Source organism: Piliocolobus tephrosceles, chromosome X (genome assembly GCF_002776525.5).
Source record: "Piliocolobus tephrosceles isolate RC106 chromosome X, ASM277652v3, whole genome shotgun sequence".
In the NCBI taxonomy this organism is placed as follows: Eukaryota; Metazoa; Chordata; class Mammalia; order Primates; family Cercopithecidae; genus Piliocolobus; species Piliocolobus tephrosceles.
In genome coordinates this window covers 2827197-2850645 of record NC_045455.1, presented here as the reverse complement: position 1 = coordinate 2850645, position 23449 = coordinate 2827197, and the positions used below count along the sequence as shown (strand labels likewise).

Below are 23449 nucleotides of genomic sequence, written 5' to 3'. Positions count from 1 at the left end.
CTGTGGAAGTCATCCCGTGTGCTGTGTTTGCAGTGCATGGGTGTGCAGACATGTGGCCCATTCTTGCACAGTGGAACTGGGAGGTGTATGGGTTCAGGAAAGAGCACTGGATTAGGAATGAGGAGTCTCCTGGGACCGTGGATGAACTACTGCACCACTGTGGCCTTGGCTTATCTGTGCCTGATCCCTGTCTGCAGAGGGAACTGCCATGATGTTGGAGCCATCTTTTTGTCTGAGAAATGTCAGTAGCTGGAAGAAAAGCCTTAGCAGCTCCCTATACCTTCTGTTGCTTCCTCCCTTGCCTGGAACACCCTCCCCTCACCTGGCCACATCCTGTGTACCTTTCCAGACTTGACTGCTGCTCACCCTGTGCTGCCTCTGCCCTGTGGCCCCGTTCCCTCTCTGCATGTGCACTGAGCTGGAAGACCACAGCCTCCTACATCTGCTTTCTTTGTTTTTTTTTTTTGAGACGGAGTCTTGCTCTGTCGCCCGAACTGGAGTGCAGTGGCCGGATCTCGGCTCACTGCAAGCTCCGCCTCCCGGGTTCACGCCATTCTCCTGCCTCAGCCTCCCGAGTAGCTGGGACTACAGGCGCCCGCCACCTCGCCCGGCTAGATAGTGTCAATCAAAAAGTTTTTTGGGTTTTTTTTTTTTTTTTTTAGTAGAGGACGGGGTTTCACAGTGTTAGCCAGGATGGTCTCGATCTCCTGACCTTGTGATCCGCCCATCTCGGCCTCCCAAAGTGCTGGGATTACAGGCTTGAGCCACCGCGCCCGGCCAACATCTGCTTTCTATCCTGAAAGTCCAACTTTTTCAAAAAACTTATTCTGTGTTTTTGAATATGCTGACATATTTTAACCTGGGTTATATTAATCATGAAGTTATTCCCCTAAATCCTTCAAAATGACCTTTCCAAAAATAACTCCATGTTCCCACATAGCCAAAATTGTAATGTCTGTCATACATGACAAGGTTAGTAATGATGTCTCAGCACCATCTGATACGTAGTCTGTGTTTACGTTTCCCCAGGTGCTCCCAAGTACACTTTGTAGATGGTTTATCCAAAACGGTCCAGTGCGGGGCCCCTCATGGCATGTGGAGTCTCTTAATCCAGAACAGTCTTGTTTTCCGTGGCCCAGAATTGTGGACAGACTTAATGTCTGGCTTTTATAGGTGCCCAGGAACTGTTTGTTCAGTGAAGGCACAGAAAAGATAATGGGGATGAGATACTGAAGACATGTTTTTCTTCTTTGGTTCAGGGGGTATTTCTCTCAGTCTTAAATATTAATGAGGGTTGGCATTCAATTAAAAAACTATGCCCTTGGTCCTCCTCCGTGCCATTGTCTTCTGGACGTACAACTTGATCCCCAGGCTTGTCGGCTCCTTCCAGTGTCTCCCCAGTGTTTGTCGAAATCCCCCTCATCCCGCTTGTCCCTGGGGCTGAGGTTCTCCAACCTACGATTGCAGAAATCTTCCTCAGATAGTTTCTCTGTGTCTCACTGTTTTTTTTTTTTGAGACGGAGTCTTGCTCTGTCGCCCAGGCTGGAGTGCAGTGGCTGGATCTCAGCTCACTGCAGCCTCGACCTCCCAGGTTCACGCCATTCTCCTGCCTCAGCCTCCCGAGTAGCTGGGACCACAGGCGCCGACCACCTCGCCCGGCTAGTTTTTTGTATTTTTAGTAGAGACGGGGTTTCACCGTGTTAGCCAGGATAGTCTCAATCTCCTGACCTCGTGATCCGCCCGTCTCGGCCTCCCAAAGTGCTGGGATTACAGGCTTGAGCCACCGCGCCCGGCCGTGTCTCACTATCTTCTTCTGTGGTCTGTATAGTTTAGTATCTTCTGGCCGTTCTATTTTATGCCCAAATTGCTTTAGATACGGCCTGTGTATTTCATAGAAGGCAAGATAATTTTCCTAAACAGTGCCAGCTACAATTCAGCTTCCTAAGAAGCAATTTCTGCAAAGCATTGCAAGAGGAGTGAGGTCCAGCAAACATACTCTATGAGAATAGAGTTGAGAAAGTCATTGTACTTGAGGGCTTCATTTTTATCTCTAAATGAGAGGGTTGACCTGTAAGTAATGTAGATGATTCTTCTCCCTGTTCGGTGGGCTTTTTCTTGTGGTTATTTTGAATTTTTTAAAAGTGAGAGTTTTCCTTGGCAGAATGGAGTTTCTGTAGGTCTGTTTTGATAAGCGCGATTTGCTGTGCCCTTTTCTTTCTGAAGGCGTGGGGCATTCCAGTTGCTGCTTCCTGTCCTCACGCGTGTTCCCCTTTCCCTGGTGAAGATGAGAGGTCGGAGGCCTGAGGGGCCCAGTGCAGGGCTGTAGCCAGCAGGTGGTCAGGGAGGCTCTACTCCGTAGGCCCAGCCCTCTTCCTTCTTCCAGCGCTGCGGTCTCCTTCCCACAACCTGCTGCCTTGTGTTGTGCCATTTAGTGTTAGACCGTGGGAACTCGCCTCCCCACTTCCCTTTCGAGAAGGTATTTTTCTATCCTTGTTTGAACACTCTGGGCTTCTTTTATCCCTGATTTGGTATTGTATTTCATTATGTAATTTCTATTGAGAGTGAAATATCAAAAATAAACTAAGTAATTTTAATGTTAATTTTCTGGTGGAAAACTGGTAGGCTGATTTCATTTTAGGAATATGGGATCATTCTACTGCACATTTAATTCACTTAAATGTAAAGGTAAGTGTGAGTGTTTGAAATATGTTTTTCCAAATGGATAGATCCTAACGCGTATTTTGGGGCGAAGTGTGTCTGTGCAGCCGCCCTCTTCCCTAGCATGGTGCCTGTGCGAGGTGGCCCAGGTGGCAGGAAGTGTGCCTGTGCTGGCGTTGAGCCTTCTGCTGGGCAGGATTCCTAATGACCTTCCTTACCTCACCAGGAACGCCCCTCACCCTTGGCTGCGTGTTAGAGTCACTTGAAGAGGGTTGGCATTTTGATTTCTGAGTCTCTCCAGAACGCTGCTGGAGTATCCTGCCCTTTTACAGCTCCCCCCACCCCGGGAGGTCTTAACGTGCAGCTCCTGCTGAGAATTGCAGCTCCTGAGGCTGAGGCTTCCAAAAGGAGGCCTGGAGACAATGGAATGTGGTGTGCACTTCTTTCCATCCTGCTGCTCCTGGCCTTGCCAAGAGTGGAAATACTGCTAAAGCACCCAGCAAGTCGTGCTGGGGAATGAATGAATCCTGTCGAAGACACTTGCCGTAATAACCCTAGGGGAACAATTTAGTGTGTTAAACGTCATGGTAATTCTTATATACACACTGATTTACTTTTTGGAGAGATATTTCTACAAAAGTTCTGAGTCTTCTCTCTTATTCCCGTAGTACAAAATTTCTCTGTACTCAGATTTTTCTGTTGCTGTTTTTCGTTGAATAGATTTCTATTTTAGGAAATAGTCTGTTACCTTTCTCTAGAGAAGCACTTCAATCGAAACATTCTATTGGCTGAGAATGCGCATTTTCCCCCTCTGGGGTAGGGATTTGCCTCATCTCATTGTCTAGCTTCCTGTTGAGAAGTGTGGTGTGTGTATTCACTTAAGCTCTGATGTCATATTGAAGCCCATTGGTGGGCAATTTCAGCCAATCAGATGCTTCCTGGTATCCAAGTAAGAAAGATATATAGTTCTGGAATAACAGGAAACTTCACGTTTTTCACATCCTGTTGTTCTGGGTTTTGTGACTTGCTGCCTTGCCACTATGAAGGTTAGTAGAAATTTATGTATGTATTTCTTCTTGCAGTATACCATGACTTGAATTTTCCGAGCTCTAAGATTAGATCTGTAGAGCTGAAAGACATTCAGATCTCCTATTTAAACATTTTATGATGAAGAGAAATTTTATGTTTTGCATATAAGGAAGCTGAGGCCTAAAATTTCATTCCTTTTTAAAAATGCAGCTTAACCCGTATTTGTTATAGATGGTTATGTCAGCCTAGATGCTGCTCTCATTTGAGTTGGGATTTCTACTTAAATAACATTACAACAAATGTATTCTGTATTAAAGATGATTCTAAAGACTATCTGTTCTAAGGACTGTTTTTAAAAGGAAGGATTTAGCTTCATGAAATCAGTTATATTTTGTGCTTTGTTAGAAATGGCATCGGTAAGCACATAGAATGCTTAAATGTGTTCACAGCTTTCCTTTTACGTTTTGTGGTTCCTTTCGGTATTTCCTTGTGAACAAGAAAGTGACGTCTGGTTTTCAGCTCCTTTCTTGACTCTCTTAGTGATTTGATGGCTTTTTCTCCTGAGGTAGTTTTTCCAAGTCTGGTTTTTCTTTTTTTATGTTTAAACATCTCATGACTATTTTTACTTATTTGAAAAATTACAGACAGAAGGCCTTTAGCTGAAGATGAATTTTGAATAATACAACAGGACTTCTTCACATTTGGTGTCACTTTTCTTAGCTTCTCTTGGCGTGAGCTTCATTACAGCAGCATGCAGCGCCTGCAGGGTGGGTGGCTGTTTGGATGCTGGTGCACGTCTCCATTCGGATGCCTTCTAACTGTGTACCAGCCTCTGTGCTGGGTGTTGGGAGATGTACAATCTGCCACTGCAGCTTTTTTTAGTCTGGGAAGGCCTGCGGACATCCACCATCAAATTATCATGACACATGTTCTGAGGGAGCCTGGCTGGGGACCTGACCGGGTGTGGTGGGGGCAGCAAGGCTGTCAAGGCAGGGCTCTGCTCTGTCAGGAAGCAAGATGAGTAAGGATTAGCCAGGAAAGGGAGGGGACCGAAGGCAGGAAGAGGAGAAGTGGGGCTTCTGGCAGAGTCTGCTAGAGGTGTGGGGAGAGGGCAGGACTGACAGGAGGAGAGGATAGCCCTAGAAAGAAGGTGGGGCCCTTGTCCACTGATGCTCATTTCCGGTAATCTCAGGACATGGGGCAGCAGGATACACGTTTTGCTATTTAAATACATCTTTGTGTTATTTGCACCTCTGAAAGAAATTGTTTCTTAATTTTTCTGGAATATAGTTGTGGATGATTTGACTGTTAAATTTATTTTTGCTTGAGGTTATTTGGTGACCAGAAGCCATATGTAGCCTTTGAGCAGTATGTGAGAGCTGTTTGTTTTGACATGGCTGTGTGTGTGCACACGCGTTCTAGACTCTAGTTGCCTCATACCTAGGCAAACCAATGTGCTTTACCTTTCCAAGCTCCAAAATGAGTGGTGGGAAGTGCCTGCCAGTGGCAACGTGACCAGCTCCATCATGGTCCCAGAGCTCTAGATAGCCCTGGATTGGAGGGGATGCGGTTGTGGGCTTGCCTGGTCCTGGCCTCAGAGCTCTGAGGGTGGTGGTGTTCTCTTGTCCCTACCCCTTTCCTATCTGAGATCTGCTTCTGTCTTTCCTCCTTTTTCCCGCATATCCACTCTGCTCTCTGATGTCTGCATTTTCTTTTGCTGCTGTTAGCTTTGGAATTGGCTGTCATTTTCCCTTTTCTGTGTCTAGGAAAGAACATCTGTAGCACGCCCTGCCTGGGGCCTCTGTGTTAATCTAAGGAGAGGAGGATTGAGCAAGCACCTCTGCTTGCTTGCTGAATGCCAGCAGCCTGCTGCCCCGTGAATGAGCTCACACTCCAGCGTGTAAAGAGGGGCAGGGGCGGGTGTTGGGTAGGGAATTGGCCCAATGCCGAGGGGGGATGCTGCGCGTAAGTAAGAGGATTCTGATTGGATTGTTACCCCAGGACTGAGAGACTGAGCGTGCTGGTCTCCCTGTGGCAGGTTGTGTGGTCTCCTTAGGATTTCAGGCTGAGCATCGTCACGTTGCTGGGATAACTTAGTTCATCCTGCACCCAACGTAAGACTCTACTAATTTTGCTTGTTTAATTTTTCCTTTCAGACGTTTGATGCAAATGATTTGTATCAGGGGCAGAATTTTAACAAGGTCCTCAGTTCCTTAGTGACTCTAAATAAAGTAACAGCAGGTAAGACTCTTTTTTTATTGAACTCGAGGGGGTGGGAAGACATATGGGCTGACACCTTTGGTTTTCTTGTTTTACCAAGGCCAGGGGAGCGTTCCTGAATTTACAAAATAAGCTTTTGTTGCATTACATTTTGATTGTTCCTTTTGCTGTGATATTTTATTTTCCTTGTTAGAACAGAATCTTGTTTAAATGTTCTGGTATGTATCAGGTGTTTTCCTTTTTGTGGATGGAGAGATTTCTCACCTGAAGGTATAGCAGGAGAAAAGTGTCTAGTTCTAATGGAAAGGCTCATGGGCTGTCTTGGAGCCAGAAGCACCTTTCTCTGAGTTTTTATTGAGTGTATGCTGATTAAAATTTGTATCTAGTGAGCAGAAGTTTTGAGCTGTGACCATGATAAGGGAGTGGCTTGTGGATTGGCCTGTAAAGTCCACACCACCTGTCCAGGGCTCCTGAGGGCTATGGCACCCAGGTACATGGTCCTAGCCCCTGTTAGTACTGAAGTGGAGAGGAGCTTTTGGGGACATGGTGTGCCCCTCTCATGGGCCACAGCAAAGACAGGAGTTGTTCAGACAGGGTCCTCTGAGGGAAGGTGCATGTTGTCCATGATGCCAGGGTCCCTGGAGGAAATGCTCCACGAGCCCCGAGGAGCTCTTTCTTGGATCTCTGTGTGGCTCAAAAGGAAGGAACTTTTTAGTTGCTTTTTTGTTTAATTAGAGTAACTTTTTTTTTTTTTTTTTAACTTAACCTTCACGGATGTTAAATATGAGATTTGTGGGGGAAAGTGACATGTCCTTTTCAAACAGAAACCTCTTGAGTTTATGTTGTGAGGGTCACTTCCCGGTTTGGTCTGGCCCTTCAGAGGGGGTGTATTTGCCTCGCTGCACACCGAGGAGAGGCTGGGGTTATGAACCCTTTGGGGCTGCAGTTCCTGGCTGTGGGAGGCTTCATCGGTGGTGCAGGGACTGTCCTTGGTGCTGCCTCCCAGCACATGTGTGCTCTGACTATTGTCTGGAAGCTGCTGCTGCTGCTGCTGGTGCCCTGGCGGGAGGCACTGGCTCCCATCCCTGGGAGCAGGGGCAGACCCCAGGCAGAGGTGTGGCTGTGGCTGCGTGTTCACAGCTTGACTTCTGAGGTTTAAAGGGCTGTTCAGATGAAAGCATCTAGGAAACAAAAATTTACATGGCAGGATTGTGAAGATGGATATAACTAATGAAAATTGTCACATTATTTAATGCCTTCTCTGTCTCTACAATCTAAAAATGATTCTTTTAATATGAACAAACAGTGCACTTATCTAAAGTTACGAATGACATAGAAAAGGACGTACGTTTACAGTACATCACTGGAATTTAATACAAGAAACACTGCAACAGATGATGTACAGAAGTGGCATATTCATGTGTCCTGACCACATGGGGGATCTGCCTGCAAACTCATATTCATCCACACCTCAGAGTTTTGAATGACTTTTTATGGAGACAGGGTCTTGCTCTGTTGCCCAGGCTGGAACACAGTGCGTAATCTCAGCTCACTGAAGCCTCAGCCTCCTCAGCAGCTGGGTCTGCAGGTGTGTGCCTCTGTGCCTGGCTAATTTTTGCATATTTTGTAGACATGGGATTTTGCTGTGTTGCTCAGGCTGGTCTTAAACTCCTGAGTTCAAGCTATCTGCCCGCCTTGGCCTCCCAAGGTGCTGTGATGACAGGCGTGTGCCACCATACCTGGCCTCAATGATGTGCCTTATAATTAACGTAGGTCTCTGTGGTAGATGGGGCAATAGCACAGATACGTAAAATCTACAAGTAATCCTTAATTTGACTCTGCTCCCATCGAATACTTTTCTAGAGGCTGCTCAGAGCAGCAGAAGATAGTAACTTTGAATTTCACTGTAGATGTTTTCTCTGCCTTCCTTGTAAGTGGGGGTGCTAATTAGGAAGAAGTGGCTTTAGAAGATGGCTTTAATTTGCACACTCAGTCTTGGGATGGTCAACTTTCAAGGTTGGAGATGGTAGGATTTACTAGTAAATAAGAGAAGTCAGAATCCATTGACTCTCGGGCTATTGGTTTTTACCTCTACCTTATGAAAATGTATTTTGTATATGTTCTTGGGTGTTATTGGCTATGTGTTGGATGTAAAATAGTTAGCTTTGTTCTTTACAAAGACAAATTTGGAAGTTATCAGATAAACTTTTAAGCTTTTAAACTACAGGAATGACCCCTCCTAGATGGAAGGAATGTTTTGCTTTTCTGTTTGCCCTCTGTTTTTGTTTTTGAAGTCAGTGGGAAGGCAATGCCCGTATCTTTTCTTTTTGAGACAGAGTTTCGCTCTTGTTGCCCAGGCTGGAATGGCACGATCTTGGCTCACCGCAACCTCCGCCTCCTGGGATTACAGGCACATACCACCACACCCGGCTAATTTTGTATTTTTAGTAGAGATGGGGTTTCTCCATATTGGTCAGGCTGGTCTGGAACTCCCAGCCTCAGGTGATCCGCCTGCCTTGGCCTCCCAACGTGCTGGGATTACAGGCGTGAGCCACCGTGCCCGGCCTTGTATCTTTCTAGATTTCAACTTTCCTTGATTGGCGAACAGTAAGACGGCTGTGGCAGCCACCGTTTCTGTGGACATTCTCAGGAAGATGTCTGTCTTTCTGCTTCTGTCACTTAAAACCATGTGTGTTCTCAAGGCATTTACTGGACTGTAACTGGCCTTTTAATTGGATAGAAGAACGCTTGGTGATGGGGAAGTACAGAATGTCTTCAGGATGCCCCCCTCATCTGAGAATTTCCTGAAAGGCTGGGGCCAGCAGAGCGCTGCAGCCCATGGCAGGGAGCCCTGTAGAATTTGCTGGAAATGCCCTTTTAGCTGGTTTTGTGCTGCAGGTTTCCTGAGACGCCTGTGTTCTCAAGTAGAACGTGCTGTATAGAGATTACTCATAACCTGCCCTCAGCAGGTCCTGGGAAGTGGAGGGTGCATGGGTGACCTGAGAAGAGTTTAAGACCATTGGGATAGCAAGCCCACGTCTGTGGGGTCAGGCAGGTGGCGTGAAGGGAGGAGCTGGACAGAAGGGTGTGGGTGCTGGGTCCTCTCAGGACAGCCCCTGCCCAGCTCTGAGCCAGCTTTACCTGAGGGGATATAGACCTGGTGTGGCCACATCCTAAATGTGTCAAGAGCAGTGGGGAATCTGGGTTTTTGCTAATACCTTCAGACTTTTAGATGTTGACAGTTTAATTCAGAATTTTATCAGATACTGTGTAAGCTAATCCAAACACCTGCGAGGAAGCTGGGACCTGGAGACTTAGGGTTGCTTTCATGGAAGGCTCCCTGGAATCTAGGACATGGCTGGGCACGTGTCTCTCAAAACAGCAATTTTCCCAGCAAACTTTTTCACAGCCTTGTTCTCTCTGTCTCTCTTTTTTTTAATTGAGTCACTTTTAAGAATAAGTTGCTATTATTTGTTGGTTGGCCTATGTGGAGTGTCTTATGAAGGGGGATCCAGAGAATAGAACTAAGCCTCTTAATATCTGTTTACTTTGATTCTGTCAACAACTTCATGAGGTGAGTAGAGCCTGTGCTGCCTTAGTGTTGGGGAAATAATCCTCAGAAGGTTCTCTCTGGCTGAAAAATACAGCGGGATTTTCTCTTTTAAATAAGAGTCTTTTCCTTCTGTTGCTTATTGCATGACACATCGTCCCGGAAAAGTGGGCACGTGGTGGTAGTGCGTTGGAGAATCAGTACTTGGTTGTTCTCTGCTCCATAAATCGAATTTGAGAGGCTTTTTTCTTTCTTCAAGGTGAAGGGAAAATCTTAAGTTATAATACATTTCACAAACTTTTGAAAATTTTACTAGAGAAGAACTGATTAATAGTTATCTCCAGATAATTTCTGGAAAGGTAGTTGGGGAATGAATGCAAGTCATTTATGTAGCAAAGAATTTGTTCTTTGTTTCCTGCATAAATGGGCCGCTTTGTTGTGGTCTTTTGGTGTGTCCCTCTGTGCTGCCCTAGTTTTAAAGTCTAGTGTGTAGTGTGGGTGCGTGGTATCAGGCGCTCTCAGCTCTCTTTTTCTGTGTGCATGCCCTTTGCAGACATCGGGCTGGGGAGTGACTCCGTGTGTGCCCGGCCCTCGTCTCACCGCATAAAGTCTTTTGACTCCCTTGGATCACAGTCTTTGCACACTCGGACTTCAAAACTGTTCCAGGGCCAGTATCGGAGTTTGGTAAGTTTGAGAGATTTTGTTACTTAAATATGTTTGGGAAGGATATGAGTGTGTATGGATATATCTGGAAAGATACAGAAGCCTCCATTAATGGTGTTAAACAGGGCGAAGTTAGCTGGACTTTGCCTCCGCTGCTCCTGTAATCGGGTTTGACATTCGCTCATTACCAGATTATCCAGATATTATGCCTAATGAGTGCTTTTGAGAAACGCGTTTGTTTTTAGGTTGTATTGCAAGACTCATGGCTCGCTATCTGGAGTGATGCGTGCTTTAAAATACGTCCCTTGTCACTTGCATGGCATTATCAGCTATGCACATGTACAGAAATATGAGAATAAGAAATATATATGTAGAAATACTCAGCTCTGTAAAGGAGATGGTTAAAACTAAAAAATCTGACTTTTTTTTCTCTTCATGAAAGCGTGGCTTAGTGTGCTTTACTAAGGCAGGATTTAGTTTATAGAGGAGGGAATCCCTTAGAATGGCTGATTGGGATGTGGAGAAAGAAACTTAGATGATTGAACAGTTGTCGTGGAGAGTGAAAAAATACTCTTTTATAAATGCTCAGGATACAGACTGTGAGTAAGACCCATGGAATGTAATAGTGAAGCTGAAAATGAGAAATTCAAGCCCTTAAAGCAGGGCTGGGCTGCCTGGAGAGTGTTGGGGCAGAGCCAGGGCTGCTACTCTGTAGTCCTGCACCCTTCTCTGAGCTACAGGCTGGCGGGCAGTGACTTTGATTGGCTGCTGGGGATACCACTGCTTTCTCGCGACATCTTAGTACATTACTTTGTTGGAAACATAGTGATCATGTAAAGTGAGTCTAGAGAGAACCTTATTCTAGAGTCATTAAGGGTCCATGGATTTTCGTCTGCCTTAACACGGGAATATTGCTAAGTAAGCTGGTGGCGGTCCTCAAGAAATAAAAATTAGTTTAGATAGAGTCGTGTTTTGTAGAGGGAAATAAATTAGAGTGGTTTATGAAGCATGTGTTAAAAATGGAAAGGTACTCAAGGAATGTGATTTTTATGTTTCTGAACTTTTTGACCTCAAACTCGCTATCATTGCTGTGTCTCCTCTTAGAGGACCCCTGAGGGGTCTGACGGCTCCAGGCGCGGTGGGCGGTGGGCTGCGTGGCCTGAGTGCTGCAGTCCTCACAGTGGCCCCACGGGGCCTGGCTGTTGCTGTTTCTTGCTTTGCAGGAGTCTGCACTGGAGGAATTCTGTGGACTACCATTGGGAGCATTAGAATTCCAAGTTAAGGAGAACTGAACAAACCACTCTAAACACACTTGAAATTAGCTCTGTAAAATACATGAGGAAAACTATGAGAGATATCAGCACGCCTTGGGTAAAGCCGTGTTTGCTGTCTCACCCGTTCACCGGTGGCAATTTTCATCTGATTTTTTTTTCTTTTTGAGTAGAGGACTGGATTACAAATGTATAATTTTAAGTAAAATAAAGTTAAATGTAATGTTGGTAATCTTATTGAGATCATAATAAGTACAGGATTAATTTTTCATTAGCTGCAGAAATTTCGTTATGCTAGAAATCAAGACTTGCGCTCTCTGACCTGTGTGAAGTCTTTTTGGGGCTGGTTTTGATTGGGTGCTAGTGAGCTGCTTTCTCTTTGATGGAACGTGCCAAGACCTCTCTCAGCCATGCTAGGTAAGATGAGTGTTTCTTTACCCTTAGGTTTTTCTGTGTGTAGTTTATCAATAGCACTTTGAGGTAGTTTCCTTGGATTAAAAATTAAAAACTTACCTTGAAACAAGAATGGCCAAACATTCCTTTGAAGCTGGGCGGTGGATGCATGGAGGGCCACCTGTCACTCTCTCCTTTTGTGTGCATTTGAATATTTCCGTGATAAAAGGTTACGCTAAAAGGCAACTTGCAGTTTCTTGAACGTCAGTTTTGAGATCATATTAAACCTCAGCTTTGAGATTGTGTAAGACGCTTCCATACCCCAGACGAGGATCTGCGTTCTGAGGGGCTGGTGCTGTTTACGCCCCTTTGCTCTTGTGTTGCTCCTTCATTACCTGCCTCCCTTTCAGTGTAAGAATGTGTCCTCCAGCCTCCACTGCAGTTGCTGGTTGTTTTTATAAGCTTGTTTTTCATCTGTGAAACCGTCAGCCCCCTGCCCCAGGACAGATCTCCTGCCTTGGGATATAAGCAGGCTTGAACAGTTTGATGTTGTGTTTACTGCTTTGCACCGCAGTGGAGGTTTTCACTTGTCTGCGGTGCTTCTCCACCATTCCAAGGAAAGAACACTCGGGAGAGCTCTTACCCACTCCCAGAGGCTGAGCTAAATCGAGCTCTTTATCCAGTCCGGCTCTGTGATGGGCCTCGGTGGTGAAACATGTGGTAGGCGCCAGCTGTAGATCGAGGTGTGGTTTTCCTCACAGATAAGGCATGAGTTGGTACTTCACTCTTAAGAACTTGGATCCACACCGCTGGAATTCCTGGTGTCTCTGCTGTGCTTTTTAGTCTTCAGCTGCTGGCTGCTGATAGGTACAGCCCTGAGTGCTGAATGCTGTTCTCAGAGTTTGGGGATGGCATTTGTGAGGTGATTGTCCCCATCATCCTTCATTTCTGGGAGAGGTGACCTGATTTCTTAAAGTGCTTCTTCTGCTTCTGGAAACCAGGGACCTGGACGTCTGGCACAGTCCTGATGCTGGCAGGTAACCTTGGCTTTGGACCAGTCACTGAGTGTGTTTCCAAGACATGCAAGAAATTATATCCAAATGTATTGTACACATTGTTAAATATTTTCATATACCATATTTTGTCAATTCGAAGACTTCTCTTTTTAAGTCATTTTAACACATCTGGAAGTATGTGTACCTTATAGTTGATGGTACGCCGTAATTTAATTGACAGTATTTGGTGGAATATAAAGGCATTGTCTAATTTTGGCATCTTACATTGGTTGACATATTATGAGGAGACTGAAGCTTAGAGAAGATACTTACACAAGATCATGGCACTCGGAAATAGTAAAGTTGGAGTGAAAATTGTCTGTCCTTTGACAAACATTTCTCCTTCCGTGAAGGAGATTACAGGTGCTCTTAGAGAGTGGAGGAGAGGGTAGAGTTGGTGGGAAGCAGCACTCCAGAGTGTCCTGGTTTTGGATTGTTAGGATAATTTCAGAACATGGGATACAATAAAGTAAACAGCTGATTAAGATGCAAGGTAGTGATGGGTGGTGCTTTGGCTCTAGGCATCAGAAAGAGGCCGTTAAGGAGCATGGTGGGCATAGATGACCGTACCCGGCCAGCTCGTGTGTGCCTGGATGGGGTCTCTTTTCCCTTTGGGTTAGGGCAGTGGGGGAACTGTCTTCACTTCTCTCCAGTTACTTTTATTGACATGTAACATCCATAGAAAAACAGCTCATGTGTTGTGTGCATACAGCGTGATGTACTGCATGATGAAATTTTATACATGGAACATTCCTGTGTAAGCAGCACCCAGATGAGGAGGCAGAGGATGACCAGCCTCCAACTCCTCGATGGGGCTCGCGTTCCCCAAGGTATCTGCTGTCCTGATGTCTAATGGTAAAGATGAGTTTTATCCATTTTTGTATTTTTTAGCAATGGGATTCTGTGGCATATCTTTTTTTTTTTTCTTTCACAACTGGCTTGTTTTTCTCAACGGAATGATTTAGATTCCCTTAAGTGTCATGTTGAGTCCAGACAGGTGACAAGCTACAGTTTGAGGAGAGCTTTTTAAAAAAGGGGGAAAAATCCCCACAGTGATAAAATGGTGATGAAATACGTCTCTTCCAGCTTCCGGTAACTCTATTGACACTGAACGGAGCCCTCACTCAGCTGCCGTAATTCTAGGCTGAACTTGGTAGTATAGAGTATGTAGTTGGAATGTAGCCTTTTCTAGGACACCCTTTCCCAGCCTGTCCCATGCATCTTGCGCCCTGATGGAGCACTTGTTGGCATGTTCTAAGCAATATGTCTTGAGAGTAATAGGCAGAAAGAGTATTACAGAGCCCACATGTCCTTCAGCGTAATGACTGCCAAAGAATGGAGATATGTTGTATTGGGACGTTTCACCTGGATACCTGGATCTGAAACGGCTGCTTGCCTCCTGTGTCTTTCCTTGGATTCTCCCCTCTCTTAGACGCCACCCTTCCTTTCTGGGGTGTTGCACTGCTGAAGTAATGTCAGTAGAGGTGCCTCCCTCATCCCTGCCTTGAGTGTAGAGCGTGCCTGCATTTGCACACTCATGACTGTGAGGTGGAACGCCACTGCCTCTTAATCATACCTCATCTCCCCCCGCTTCCATTCAGGCCTGCGCTGGCCTCAGCCCTGGTGCTGGCTGGAGCCTCAGGGCTGGCCAGAGGTGACCCCGGGCACCTGACCTAGGGAGGGGCCTGCTGCGCCTGTGTTGCTTTGCTTACCACAGTTGTGTTCTGGCGTTGGAGCTGATCACCAGGCTGCATGCACTGTGAGCCTGTTTTCCACAAGGCCAGTGTGCCCAGGTGACGTTGGATTACTCACAGGAGAGTGTGGTGGCGATCACAGCAGACGGCTGGTGAGTGGAGATGGTGGTTTGCAGAAAGAGAACTTTACGTAGCACAGTGAACTCAGGTCACGTTTCACCACACAAGAGCAAGCAGCACGTGACAGTTTCTGGATGGGAGCTTCAGTTGCAGTGGCAAACTTGACCCTGCGCCTTGTTGGTCACAGGGCCCAGAGCCTTGTATCCGTGCTGGTCATTGTTCGCTGGTGCTTTTGTTGCCAAACAGTAAAGAGAGACTTCTTGATTTAAATATGAAAAATGCATTAAATATTTCACTTACAAATTTGAATTATTAAATATATATTTATAATTAATACTTAATCTGTAAACACATTTACATAGATAAGTATTAAATATTTTTGGAATATTACGGCTACTCCTTACTGAGGATCTGTTGTGACCTCTTTGATGCTTTACCTTTTGAAAATGTTTTTTTTGGTGATTTATACGTGCACTTAGTTTAAAGTCAAGTAATTCTCTGAAACCTGCTGTTAGGAAAAAACACAGTAGAGATGGCCACTTTTAATTTTTTCCACTGGTTCTTTTTTTGTTCATTTTTATGGTACATAGTACATATATGTTTATGGGGTACGCGAGCTGTCTTGATACAGGCATACAAGGTGTAGTAATCATATCAGAGTAACTGGGGGCGTCCGTCCCCTCTAGCAGCTGTGACTTCTGAGTGCTGGTTCTTAAGAAGTGCTTTCTGACGTGGATAGTTGTTAGTGTGGTGTCCTGTGGGGCTGAGGGGGCGACCTTGCTGGACGGTTCTGTTTGGCTGTCTTGCTCCTCCGTTGGTTCTTTGTAGGTATTTGCCTGTGTGTCTCTAAATAAAGTGCCCCCTTTTTTTCTTAATTTGAAGTGATATCAATGTGAATTCCCACAGAGAAAGAGGGGTTGGTGCTGTTTTCCTCCCCGGCCCCCTTTCCTGCATAAATGCCTAGGCCCGTCGTCCCCGTGGCTGAGTTCCACCGTGCTTTCACTGAGATCCGTGTTCGGGGTAACGTGACGAGGCGAGTGCTATTCAGAGCAGAGCCACATTGTATGCTATGGCTGTTCTTACCCATAACGTTTTGTTTCTGAGAATTAGTAATTCTCATTTCTTTAGTTTTTTGTGTACTTTTTGCAGGTTGCAGATCTAGTCATTTGCATATTTCTAAGGGTCTCTTTGACATTCAAACGCATTACTTTTTTGTCTTCTCTTCCTGATTAACACTCTTGGAGCCTGTGCCGTACTTTAAACTCCCTTGGTTGTGAGCCAGGCTGGCCGCACAGCTGCTGCCTCTGAGCCGCCTTCCCTTCCGTTGTCCCCTGGGACACTCCCCCTGACTGTGTATTTCTCCTCAGCCTCTTTCTCTTCAGTTTTTTTGTTGGTTAATCCCTCTGTTTTGGAGAAGCACCTTTTTAACTCCTTGAGAAAGGGGTGCGTGGGAGGTAAATTTTTGAGATTTGTATATCTGTAGATGTCTGTTTTATTAATCAGTTTTTTGTCTTTAGTTTTCATACGTTATTATGGTATGAGTTGGTTTGAATTTCTTTAAGTTTATACTATTTGGGGTTCACAGAGATTCCTGGATTGGTATATTTATGTCTTTTGCCAAATTTGGGATATTCTGAGCCGTATTTCTTACCCTGCTTTTCAGCTCTGCCCTCTTAGACTCAGCTTCTGAGACTGATACCCGTCTTTGAAGTTCTGTTATTTCACACAAGTACCTGGGAGTGAGTGTTGCTGGATGGGGGGCTGATGATGGGCCTGCTGGTGGTAGAGAGGGGGCTGTATGTTAAGAAGTGTGGGTGGTCTCAGGCCTTCCCCATGGCTGGGTGGAGGGCAGGGAGAAGCCGGTGTGGGCAGATGGAATCGCCTGCTGCCACCTGGTGGGGATGGAGGCCTGGACTCAGTGCTGATGTCACTGGGGCTCCCTGGAGCTCTGGACATTTTGTGCAGTCCGTGGGGACACTGTGTTGCAGGTGGGCTGGGCTCACCTACTGTCCGTGGTAGGGAAGTGGAGTGGGCCAGGGCTGATGTCTGCCAGGCGGCCCTTTTCTGGCTCCTGTGCCGGCACGAGCAGGCTTCTCCTGGGGTTGTGAGGCTGTGCCTTTTGATAGTTCTGCATCTCCAGCCTCTCCGGAGCTCTGTCCAGGGCAGATGGAAATCAAAGAGGCCCCAGCCCCTCTGCCTTCCTCTTTCTACCTTTCAGAAATCTGAAAATACGTACAATTTTTGAGAAAAATGCAAATTAAAAATATGAGGTACTATTTCTTCTTGTCAGTTTGGCAAAAATAGAAATGTTTGGCAATATTGAGTGTTGGTGGAAGTTTGAAATAAGAACTTTTAGATACCGTTGGTGGGGATGTTGCTTGGTGTAGTTTGTAGAAACCTTTTGGAGGGCAATTTAAAAAGATATATTAAAAAGTTAACTGTAATACTTCTGACAAGAATTTAATGTATAGGCTTGTATACAGGTATATTCAAAGGTAGACATACAAATATTTTTAATGCAGCCTTGTCTACACAAGGAAAGCGCTGTATATGGTATATGGAAATGTACTGGAAATAAATAATCTGAAAATCCACTAATGGAGAGTGGGTTCCATAATGAATGCTATAGTCATATAGCATAACATGAAGTGTTAGGTAAGCACCAGTAAGTACTGCCAGAGAAATGACCATGTTGTCTTAACTTTTGTGACTTGTGGAGAAGTATGTGTAGTGTGACTCTCTCTGTGTACACGGATGTGTCTGATTATGTAGGTGTCACCGTGGCAGACCAGGACCTTTGAATGCTGTGAAGAAGGTGTTCTCTGGGGGCTGGAGTGGTGCTAGTGGTGGTCGTGGTGCACTGGAAGGGAGGAAACTGAAATTTCTCTAAATGTTGTTTTGCTGTTGGGCAGTTACGCTACCTTTGTACTGGTGAAGTATAATCTGTTTTATAATGAAGTGGACTGTTCCTGGTATAATTTTTCTCCCACTCTTCCCCTTTTAGGACATGACCGATAATAGCAACAGTCAACTGGTAGTAAGAGCAAAGTTTAACTTCCAGCAGACCAATGAGGACGAGCTTTCCTTCTCAAAAGGAGACGTCATCCACGTCACCCGTGTGGAAGAGGGAGGCTGGTGGGAGGGCACGCTCAACGGCCGGACTGGCTGGTTCCCCAGCAACTACGTGCGCGAGGTCAAGGCCAGCGGTAAGTGGCCGAGCCTGTCCTGTGTGTGGCTTTTCTTTGCCATGAGCAGAAAGAAGTAAATGTGCTTGACATAGCGTTTACTCTCCAGCTGGACCTGTGCAAATGACCTGGTCTTAGGATAAGTTTTTTAATGGATTTTCACCTCAGCCCCACATTGGGGCCCTGGCGTCAAGGGCTCCGTAGTTCCTGGGCAGCATTTCCTTTCGTCCTGGCGTTTTTCAGATGTGAAGAGAAACATCTCACATCTTTAATCGTTGCAGTTTTACTGTGATAGAATTGATCCTTTTTTTTTTGGCGGGGGGGGTGGGGGGGGGGGGAAGGGGGCGGCTACTGTCAGGACTTCGAGTTGGTGATCCGCGCAGGCTGGATTTAGTTTTTGTGACTATGGGTGCAGTGAAGTAATTTCTGTCATTTTCTTCGTACTAGTGATAGTATTTTACAAATGCATTGCTTCCTTATGTTTTGTAGTTGTTCACATTGTTTCACCGACTTTCCGATTTTGGGGCTTGTGTTCTTATGAAAGAATAGTGATCCTTGGCACATGGCTGTGGCTACCGGGCTGTCGTGCCTGTTGTGGAAGCGTGTGGGTGGGTGGGCAGAGGCCGGGGGTGGGATTGGTCAAGGGGACATCATGTATGTAACTTGCGTCCTGCCCTGTAGTTGAAAAACACCGTTGTATACTACAGTTCCTCTGATTCTGCTGGGGAAAGAGTGACTTAAGAGAATAGCTGATACCCAGGGAGGTGTGGAAAGAACGTGATATAAAATTATAGCTCTGCTCTAGGGCTTGGGTGACTGAGCCTCAGAGCCACAGGTGTTTCAGATGGAAAATGAGGATGATCGCTCTCCCTTGTGTGGTCTTGTGGGGTTGAATTGTTAAGGTTTGTACTGTGTATGGAGTCTGGCAGAGTAGGAGCTAAGGGAATGTTAATGGCTGCTATTGTTTTTCTAAGGTAACAAGAAAAAGATTTATAAATGGGAATATGACAATTTTGATGTAAAAATATTTTTTCAGTGACCTCAGAAAACCAATGTTTTTTAATAAGGCAGCTGGCAGCCCTTATTTGTAAAGGTCTCTGGTGGAATTTTTAGGAACACAGGCCTATTTTTTTTCTATTGTATGTATACATACACATATATGTAAAGCAGTTTGCCATTTTTAAATGTACTGTTCAGTAGCACTAAGTACATTCACATTTTTATAACCATCACCACTGTTTATCTCCAGAACTTTTTTCTTCTCAAACTGAATTCTCTTCCCATTAAACAGTCCCCTTTCCCCTCCCCAGCCCCTGCCCTCTACCATTCTGCTTTCTGTCTCTGAGTTTGATTACCGTTGGTGCCTCATGTAAGTGCAATCATTTTGTCTTTTGACTGGCTTATTTCACTCAGCATAAAGTCCTCAAGGGTTTTCCATGCTGTAGCATATGGCAGAGTTACCTTCCTTTTTAAGGCTGAATACTTCATTGTATGTATGTACAACATTATGTGTTGATGGGAACTTGGGTTACCTTCACCTCTTGGCTATTGTGAATAATGCTGCTACGAGCATGGTTGTATAAGTATTTGAGTCCTTGCTTGTCAGTTCTTTTCTGTATATACCCAGAAATGGAATTGCTGGGTCAGATGGTAATTCTGTGATTAAGTCTTGAGGAACTGCCACGTGGTTTTCTCCAGTGGCTGTACCACATAACGTTCCCAGCAGCAGTGCACAAGGGTTCTGCTGCTTCTGTGTTCTCGCCAACTTGTTTTGTGTGTGTGTGTGTGCGTGTGTGTTTTAAGTAATAGCCATGCTGTTGGATGTGAAGTTGCTACTGTTTTCCGTAGTTGTTAATAATTTAAAAGGCAGTATTTTTTATTGTAATAAATCGACTTGGGCAGAATTTTTTCTGGCTGCTTTGTTACGTTCCAGTTAATGTATAAAGTACTTTCCATTTTCAGCTCGGTTCTCCCCATAACCCTTGAAGACAAGTGTTGCTGGGCTGTTAGGAAGCGGGTAGGTTACAAGTACATGACATCCTTTAAAAATCTGTGCATGTGTAGATCCCACTGAGTGTGGCACTGGCACCAGGCTGAGGGGTGGAAATGGCAACTTGAGAGACATCACTGTTAGGAAATGCAGTTTTGTCTGTGACTCGGTTGGATGGCGCTGGCCTGCATGAGCCTGCCTGGAGACCTAGGGCTAGGGCAGGCCCAGTCCATGCTGTGAGCCCATCTCCTAGCCTGGCCCTGCCAGTTGGAGAGATCTTTCTTCTGGGGACCAATGAGAGCAGCCCTGGGCCCAGAGGCCTGAGATGGCACCAGTGGACTTTCCAGGAGGACACTTGAGCCAGGGAAGAGGAAGGAGGACCTCGTTGCTCACCTTTGCCAAGGAGAGTTGAGGTTACAGAGCTGCTGAGTGGACGCACCTTTGGAGTAGGGACAGACACTTGTTCCAACTGGTCTTTATTTAATTCTTAAGTGAACTCCTCCTCAAGTGTGAATCCTGGACTGACTGAACCACAATAAGAGTGCAGGTGAGTGGGTTTTCACTTTTCATGTATTTTTCCTTGTGAATTTTTTAGAAGTAACCCAGCGTAAGGAAATTACACTGAAAAGAGTGAAGTTTGTGGATATCAAAATCTTCTCCAGTGGGAAGTGGTTTTCAGACACATTTGAATGTCATCAGTGTCATCTGCTGTGGGAATTTGTCTTGCAGTGTGCTGTTACCTCTGATAGCCCACAGGAAGGCCTCGTGAGCTCCCTCTTTGGAGTGGATTGTGGGTCCTTGAGCTGGCAGCAGCAGAGGACGCTCTCCAAGGACCAGCAGGGCGTGTTTAGAAACACGGTTCTTGTGAGGAACAGTGCTCTCACTTTGTTCTACCCGAAGCCCCCACTCATGTCTTATGTGTGTCTGAGCATGTGTGCGTGCCCGGTTTAAACGTGTGTGTGTGTACATGGTGTGTTGCCATCAAGCAGCTCTTTGCAGGGGCCACACTGAATCCATAGGTGTATTAGGGTTCTTCAGAGGGGCAGAACTAATAGGGGAGATGTATATATATATATCTCAAGAGGCGTTTATTATATGTTATATATATAAAACGTGTATATAATAAACATGTATATATAATATATATAGGAGTTTATTAACTTACATGATCACAAGGTCCCACAATAGGGGGATGTATAAATATGTACATGTGCATATATATATATGTATATACGTATACTATATGTATATACACATATGTATATATGTATACTATATGTATGTATACACATACACGCATGTATACATGTATACTATACACATACACACATTTCTGTGTATACTATGTATGTATCGGTATACTATATATACACACATGTATACTATATGTACACACATGTATCTATGCATATTATATGTATATACACACATACGCATGTGTGTATACTATATGTATATACACGTGTATATGTATACTAAATGTATACACGCACGTAAGTATATATATATATATATATGTATACAAGGTCCCACAATAGGCCATCTGCAGGCTGAGGAGCAAGGAGAGCCAGTTCGAGTCTCAAAACTGAAGAAGTTGGAGGCCGACGTTTGAGGGCAGGAAGCATCCAGCACGGGAGAAAGATGTAGGCTGGGAGGGTAGGTCAGTCTCACCTTTTCACATTTTTCTGCCTGCTTTATATTTGCTGGAAGCTGATTAGGTGGTGCCTGCCAGCTTAAGGGTGGGTCTGCCTTTCCCAGCCCACTGACTCAAATGGGAATCTCCTCTGGCAACACCCTTGCAGACACACCCCGGATCAATACTTTGTGTCCTTCAATCCGATCAAGTTGGCACTCAGTATTAACTGTTACAATAGGTTTTGTGCCAAACTGAAACCTGAGTAACTTTGGAAAATTTCCCCTTTTTTCCTGTTTATTTTTTTAAATTCAAGAAATACCATTTTTGAGCATATTAGTGATTAATAAGCTAAACTTTTTCTGATGGTTGAACCAAGGGAATAACCTTCTGTCCCTGTTGTTCTCTGATTACCTGAGCATATTGTATGGAAAGTCATGCTAGTTTTATTTTAGTTTATTTATTTTTAATTTTATTTTGCTATTTTATTTTGAGATGGAGTTTCACTCTTGTTGCCCAGGCTGGCGTGCAGTGGCTCTCACTGCAACCTTTGCCTCCTGGGTTCAAGCGATTCTGCCTCAGCCTCCCGAGTAGCTGGGATTACAGGCATGCACTACCATGCCTGGCTAACTTTTGTAGTTTTAGTAGAGATGGGGTTTTACCATGTTGGCAGGCTGGTCTCGAACTTCTGACCTCAGGTGATCCACCCGCTTCAGCCTCCCAAAGTGCTGGGATTACAGGCGTGAGCCACCATGACCAGCCTAGTCTGATTTTAAACGGGGGCATTTGAGGCAAGTGTGAAACCACATTTTTTACCGTGTCACTCTAGAGCAGTTAAGAATAAAACTCTAGGATCACAATTACATTTCAGTACAGCAGACTTCCCTCTCACCTCTGGCTTTGCTTAATGTGGTTACAGTGACCTGTGGTCAACCCTGGTTTGAAATAGGTGAGAACCATGCAGTAAGATACCTTGAAAGAGAGACCACATTCACATAACTTTAGTTGTAGTATATTGTTATAATTGTTCTGTTTCATTATTAGTTGTTAATCTATTATTGTACCTAATTTCCAGATTAAACACACATAGGTATGTATAGATAGGAAAACATAATATATATAGGGTTGGTATATATACAGAGATATAGCTGCAGTTTCAGACATCCAGTGAGCAATCTTGAAGGTACCCCCGTGGATAAGGGCGGGCGGCTGTATTTCATGTTTTCCAGTAGTTGATGAGGCTTTCTGATTTTGGAATTAGGTTTCCTTTTTTGAAGAGTGTGTTTAATGTATTTTGATTTATAGTTAATTAGCGGTTGATTTTTCTGAAAACAAAATTGTGCCAGGTTCCAAACTTGGAGACTTCTCTGACCATCATGTTAGGATCATTTCTTTATTGATGAAAACACTGACTTCCTTTAAGTTGAGGGTTTCTCTTCATTATATTTTAATTTGATGTACAAATATTTTTACTGAGTAAAGAGGAACTGAAGTTTTTCTCTAAATGACATTTTATTAGGCTGTTTATCTCCAGGTAAGTTGACCAGATGGTCCAATTCATCTCTCCTGCTTCCTGGGGAAGTGTAAATAGCCATTGGTGGTTTGCCCTCTTGTGGTCGGAGATGGAATTGTTCTTGTCAAGATTCGGCCTTTGTGACCCCTGGTGTAGGATTTCTTGTTTGAATAGTCCCTCTTTGGAGACAGATATTTTCCAGGATTCTGTAATAAGGATCTTTCTAATGCTTGTATCAAAAGCATCGTATATTATTCCTGAATACGTACAGTCTTATGGAAGGTAAATAATTGTTACTTAGCATTTATTTTCTGTGCACATTTTTTGGTTAGGTAAAGCCTATGGATTTCTACAGCATTTTTTTTTTTTTTTTTTTTTTGAGATGGGGTCTTGCTCTGTTGCCCAGGCTGGAGTGCAGTGGCATGATCTCAGCTCACTGCAACCTCTTCCTCCTGGGTTCAAGGGCTTCTCCTGC

General features: G+C 44.8%; 1 protein-coding gene across 9 annotated transcripts in view; it reads left to right on the top strand.

Moving 5' to 3' along the window:
* The window catches only part of ARHGEF7 (Rho guanine nucleotide exchange factor 7), a 145276-nt gene that overhangs the window by 40507 nt on the left and 81320 nt on the right, over window positions 1–23449 (top strand). For 5 of the 9 annotated variants that reach the window (XM_023217668.3, XM_026457458.1, XM_023217675.3 and 2 more), the window contains 3 exons: window positions 5844–5928; window positions 10011–10141; window positions 17658–17859. In XM_023217668.3, coding sequence (XP_023073436.2) covers window positions 17661–17859 — 199 coding nt within the window. In that variant the 5' untranslated portion in view covers window positions 5844–5928; window positions 10011–10141; window positions 17658–17660. Of the gene's footprint in view, window positions 1–3639; window positions 3705–5843; window positions 5929–10010; window positions 10142–17657; window positions 17860–23449 lie in introns of those variants that run through there. The other 4 variants (XM_023217672.3, XM_023217676.3, XM_023217667.2 and 1 more) reach the window with 3 other exon arrangements.